Here is a 6000-nt window from a genome sequence, read left to right as displayed (position 1 = left end):
CCAGACCCCCTGGAGTGATTCACCAGACCCCCTGGAGTGATTCACTGGACCCCTGGAGTTATTTGCCGGAACCCCTGGAGTGATTTAGCCTGTATAACTTATTAGTATTGTACGTGTTTTTTTTTACGACCATAGGGTGAAACAGCAGTGACCTTACATGTGTTGATTCAGACTAATGGTGAGGGGACTTTGTCCAGGATACACCACCTCACAGGTCATGTTAGAAGACTGTTGTGGGGATTCTGCTCATGCACAGAACTATACACAGGAAACCAGGACCTCAGTGAATTGTGGTGTACCAAAAAACTCACCTCAGTACCCAGAACCCCTTTCTGACTAGCATCAGTGTCTCATTCGTTCTCCGCATCATCTCAAAGCTACCAATGATTAGACAACCCAGAACAAGCGACTTAGGATACTCTCAGGAATAGTGGGAATCTAGAACACTCTTTCGTTTTTATACACATACAAGTCCACAACGCGAGTAATCAGAAACATGGTAAAGTTTAAAATGTTTATTTTAACTACGTGCTCCAAGATGCAGTATTTTGGCTAACATAGGCAGGCAAATGATTAGAAATAAAACACTCAGCATTGTTACAATTCCATAAAACACAAAGGGAGAAATCATATTATAATGATAGTGGAAACAGGTCTTATAGCACCTTATGAACCACCCTCCCCTGGCTAGGAGCTAGTTTTATTATAATAGAAGGTCTCTGGGTTTAAACGGGGAACCCCATACCTCCAAGATCAGCTAAGGTGGATCACATCAGAGGATCAGCAACGCTCGGTTAGTTGGACAGGTTTTCTCCAAGTGTCTGAATCATGCATGAAATGCAATATTAAAGGCACTCGAGTCTCAGATAATTGCAGCTGTGTGCGTGTTGTGTCTAGAGCATGGGCCAATCAACCTGAATCAACAGCATACATTGTTATTTTGCCTTGAAGGCTTCTGCACACAGTGTACAGACTAAGGTCACAGTGTAAGTCTAGGGATGTGAAAAACAGACCGTTCTCATGTGAAGAAAATCAGGCAGTTTAACTTACAACAGATACATGCAGTGTCATGTACAAAAGTGGCGTTTAACGTCTAATAAGCCCGGTTCTTACTACAAGACCTCTAGCGCCGGCACTGCTCTGGACACGCCATGGACGTCCAGAATACATCTCTTCAGTTGAGCTAGGTAAGGATCTTTAGCTCCGGCCTGGCTCTCTTCAGTTCATCGAGCACAGACTGATTGATTAAAGACCTTTCAAGCCTGTGGGGACAAGAGAGGATCAGATATTGATTCAATATTGTGGATATAAATGATAACAAATAATCCAGTTTGCGCAGTATTTACGATATAACTGAGTATATATTCATGAGCAGAGACCGTAGAGACCACAGGGTTAAACTACCACTTCCACCCCCATCCTTGACCTTCTCTAAACACAATACAAGCTGATAAAAATTGATACACATTCCAAACATAAAACATTCACAACAGCCAGTCAGTGCCCACTACCCATCATTCTTCTCATACTGAGTGAACCCAAGGTTAGGGCACAATCCAGCTAGAAGCAAGAGGGGGGCAGCATAGAGGTTTTATATATTTTTATTTATTAAGGAGTTTTATATAGCGCTGGCCAGACCCGAGGGTATTGGAGCACTTTACAACAATTTGAATGCAAGAGTCACACAATAAGGCAGAGGTATACATATTGGTTTGGAAGTCCTAGTGTGCTGTGCAACAGTGAGGTAGGAAGTCCTGCAATAACCTCAATGGGTACATATTGTCTTAATGACACAGTGTCAGGGTGCTGCAGAGTGCAGGCTTGTTTGCTTCGGCGTTGGCTCTCGGTTCCGGAAGGCACGGTTGAGGAAGAGGACTTTTAGGAGTTTTTTTAATTTTGTAAAGAAAGGGACTGATATCAGCTGGGATGGAGTTCCATATTTTGGGTCCAGCAAAGGATCAAGTAGCGTTTTTTTCTTTGCGTGTCTTCAAAGGGATGAGTAGTAGGGTGTTGGAACTACAGAGATTCCTTGTCTGACTGGCCTTCTTGAGTTTGGAAGTCAGGTTTCCCTGTGTGTAGGGCTTTGTGCTTAAGGCAGGCGGTTCTGAAACTGGCACGCATTTTGACTGGGAGCCATTTTAGTTCTCTGAGTGCGGGTGATATGTGATCATATTTTTTAACTCCGGTGACCATTCTGGCTGCTGCATTGAGAGTTGGTTTGAGGGGAGCTAGGTCGGATTTTGCTGTACTGGTGAGGACTGCATTCCCATAGTCGAGTCTAGATAGCACCAGTGATTTAGTGGCTTGTTTCAGGTCCTTGGGCGGGATGAAGGGTTTTATTTTGTTGAGTAGCTACAGATTGAGGACGGCGCTCTTTGCCGAATTCTTAATGTGTTTGGACATGTTGAGTTTTGGGTCCAGGGAGATTCCTAATGATTTTATAGAGTTAGCCAGAGTGAGATTGCCATTGAGAGCATCAATTGCTTTTAGCCATTCTTCGATTTGAGGGTTTTCTTCTTTGTTGGAGATGAGGAGGATTTCTGTTTTATCTTGGTTGAGTTTTGGGTGGTTTATTGATAGCCAGTGTTGAACTTCTCTTAGAGTGTCATTTAGTCTCTGTATGTCATCAATGGAGGAGGTTTCCAGATAGATCTTGGTGTCATCGGCATGAAGGAGGAAGGGGATGTTGACTTTTTTTAATAGGTTGGTGAGGGGTTCCATGTATATGTTGAATGGTTGAGGGGAGAGCACTGAGCCTTGGGGGACACCTCTGCTGACTGGGTGGAAGTCGGACGTAAAGGTTTTGACTTTTATTCTTTGGGAGCTGTTGTGTAGGAAGGAGGAGAACCAGTGTAGGACCACTTCATCTGCACCTACCCTTTCTTCTAGAGCCTTGATGAGTAGCCTGTGGTCAACCATGTCAAAGGCTGCCGATAGGTCCAAGAGAATGAGTAGGCAGCATTGGTCAGTATCTAGAGACTTGTGGATGTTGTCCACTACGTTAAGGATCGTGGTCTCGGTGCTACAGCCTTTTCTGAAGCCCGATTGGTGGGGTTCTAGAAGGTTGATGCTGTCCATGTGCAGAGTCAGTTGTAGGAGAACACACTTTTTGAGGATTTTGGATAGGAGGGGGAGATTGGAAAGGGGTCTGAAGTTGTTCAGGTCGTTGGTGTTGAGGCCTGGTTGACTTGTCTGACTTTGAGGCAGTCTGGTATGACGCTGGTTCTCAGGGAGCTGTTTATAATCTTGCACCAGAACGGGGCTAGGGAGAGTTTCACCTTTTTGGTCAATTGGGTGGGTAAAGGATCTAAGACGTGAGAAGCGGGTTTGAAGGTGGAGATCAGTTTGAGAATCTCAGCTTCAGGGATGGGGTTGAAGGATTTCCAGGTTTTCGTGGAGTGCTTGTGTGTGCTGACTTCGGTCTCTGAGGCTGGGCTTTTGCAGGAGGGATTAAGTTTGATGTCAAGTGAGAGCTCAATCTTGGTGATTTTGTTATTGAAGAAGTTGGCGAAGTTGGCGCACAGGTCTTTGGAGGCCTGTACTAAGGTTGCAGAGGGCTTGGAAGGTTTTTGCCTGATGATGTTAAAGAGTTCTTTGTGCCTGTTTTTTGCATTGTCCAAAGCAGTGCAAAAAAAGGCGATTTTTTTCATTGTTGATGTGTTGTTTGTAATTCCTTCGGGCTGCTTTGAGTTGATCGTGTAGGCTTGTGGTGGGGTTGTTCCTCCATAGTCGTTCTGTAGCTCTTAGTTGTCTTCTTTCGGCGTTGATGACCGTGTTGAACCAGGATCTGGATGGAATGTTCCTAGTTTTTTTTTATTCCAGGAAGATCTAATTGGTCTAGGAATGACGTCATAGTTGTGTTATAGTGAGAGGTGACTACTGTTGTGGAGAGATCATCTGTGGAGATAGGAAGGAGTGAGCTTACCCTTTCCTCTAGGGCGGCCATGGTGTTCTGAGTTAGATTTCTCGTCCATTTTGGGGGGGGGGGGTGATATGTGATCGGTTGGGTGATGCGGAATAGGATCAGGGATGGTCGGCCCAGTCGGCGGGTAGGATGTGGTCAATTGTGACTGTGTCACATTGGGTGATAATGGTGTCTAGGATTGCTCCTTTGTTATGGGTTTCATCTGAGCAGTGTTGGGTAAGGTTGTTTCTGTTTAGCAGCTCGTTCAGGTTTTGGACTAACGAGTTGCTATGTTCATTCCAGTGTAGGTCGAGGTCCCCGAGAATTAGGTTGTTGGCGTCTCGGAGAGAACAATGCGCAATCAGGTTGGACAAGTGATCGGAGAATGTGGTGGTGTTGCCAGGAGGATGGTATAGGAGATGGCAGTGCAGTGTTTTTTTGTTGGTTGTGTTAATGTTGGCAGTTAAGCATTCGAATGTGTTATAGTTAAATGTGTCGATTTCCATCACGGACATGTTATTGTTGTGAATGATTGCTATACCCCCACCTCTTTGGTCTTTTCGATCGTTGTTGATGATTGCAAAGCCTGGGGGCACAAGAGTGTCCATGATTGGTGGCGAGCAATCATTTTGCCAAGTCTCGGTGATGAAGGCTATGTCTATCTCATGGGTGAGGATGGATTCTGCTAGCTCTGTGGCATGTTTGGTGGCTGATCTGCAGTTTATGAGCATGCAGTTGGTGGAGGGTGCCACTTTTTTGGGTTTCTTCCTTAGGGGGGCCATGGGGATGTTAGTGAGGGAGGCTGGGGGTCTTGGGGGTTTCGGAGGGAGTGGTCTTTTCTGAATCCAGTGATCAACTGAATCTTGGAGTGAGGGGTGGCAGTAGATGGGGTGTCATCATGGAGGCAAGATCTGCCGCTTCAATCGAGGACATAGCCTCACTTGTTCTTTTGGGTCTCTGAATCTGATTCGAGAGGGGGTGTGAGAACCAACTGGGGCGCGGAACCTTGGGAAGCCTTTCGGAGCGTGGCGAGGTTAGTTAGGATTTCATTAAAGCCCTGGATTATATTTGTTAGCTGGCTTTCGAGCAGGGTGAGACTTTGCCCCTTCTCTTCCGAGGGAGGGTAGGCAGGTTCCGGTCATTCCGAGAGGGGGATGGCCTAACGATGCTATGTTGCCGTCTAGTTGTTCTTGTGCTGTCCGTGTAGGCTTTGTGCAGGGCCATGGGGTGTGGGGTTCGTGAAGTGGCTTCCATGTTCTTTTGCATGTGGGTATAGAGAGGTAGTTTGAAGTCTTTGATAGCGTGTTGAGGTTGATTGTAGTTGTTTAGGGGAGGTTGTAAGCAGGGTTGGGGTGACAGTCGGAGGGGGGAAGGGGAGTCTTGTTCGTGTTGGCAGAGGTGAGGGTGGTGTCATGTGGTGCAGAGCTGGTGTTGTTGATAGAGGGAGCGTGAATGGTGGGTGTGCTCAGCTGGTGGGTCTGGCTGTCAGGGAAGAAGGGGTGGGTTGGGTGTGGGAGATGTGCGTGAGAGGGGGCCATCCGAAGTGAGGGGAAGAGTGAGTCAAATGCATCAAGGTTGTCATTGTTTGCGTGGATCAGGACAGTGCCATTGGCTTTTATGGTCACAGAGATGTTTCCGCTCAGCATCGTGCGGTTAGGGATTGAGATCGTCAGTTTGCAGCTATGAGGAGTGTTAGTAGTTTTGGAGATGTGGAGTTGTGATCTGAGGATTGAGTTCCACTTTTCGGGTCTTTCAGTGTGGAAAATGAGATCCATTTTTATTTGGCCTTTGGAGGAGCAGTGATAGATGTCCGCAAATAGTGATTCTGGGTGTTGTCTAATCAGTTTGTGTTTGAAGTTTTTTTTTGCTTTGGGTGAGAGGTTGAGGGAAACGAATCGAGGAGTTTGGGCCGTGCGGTTTAAGGTAGTTCGGTGTGTGGGGGTGGGAGTAGGTTGGCATGATAGAAGGCATTTTGTCTAGGTTGGACGAGGGGCTAGTAACTTAGGGGTAGGTTGGGTTACGTTTCCACTGGGGGAGCCACCATCCTAGGGACAAGTAATAGGAAATGGGCGGGGTGCAGTGTGGTGCGCCTACTG

The 6000-nt window shown here is 46.5% G+C and overlaps 1 protein-coding gene across 1 annotated transcript in view; it reads right to left on the bottom strand.

The window, feature by feature from the left end:
- Window positions 1–554: 554 nt before the first annotated feature.
- LOC146822443 (NACHT, LRR and PYD domains-containing protein 12-like) overlaps window positions 555–6000 on the bottom strand; it is a 341354-nt gene continuing 335908 nt past the window's right edge. Inside the window, exon 11 of the mRNA XM_085613551.1 lies at window positions 555–1262. Within this exon, the coding sequence (XP_085469677.1) occupies window positions 1184–1262 (79 nt within the window). The 3' untranslated portion in view covers window positions 555–1183. The remainder of the gene's footprint in view (window positions 1263–6000) is intronic.

This window comes from Triturus cristatus, chromosome 6 (genome assembly GCF_964204655.1).
Source record: "Triturus cristatus chromosome 6, aTriCri1.1, whole genome shotgun sequence".
In the NCBI taxonomy this organism is placed as follows: Eukaryota; Metazoa; Chordata; class Amphibia; order Caudata; family Salamandridae; genus Triturus; species Triturus cristatus.
This window is presented reverse-complemented; position numbering and strand designations above follow the sequence as displayed.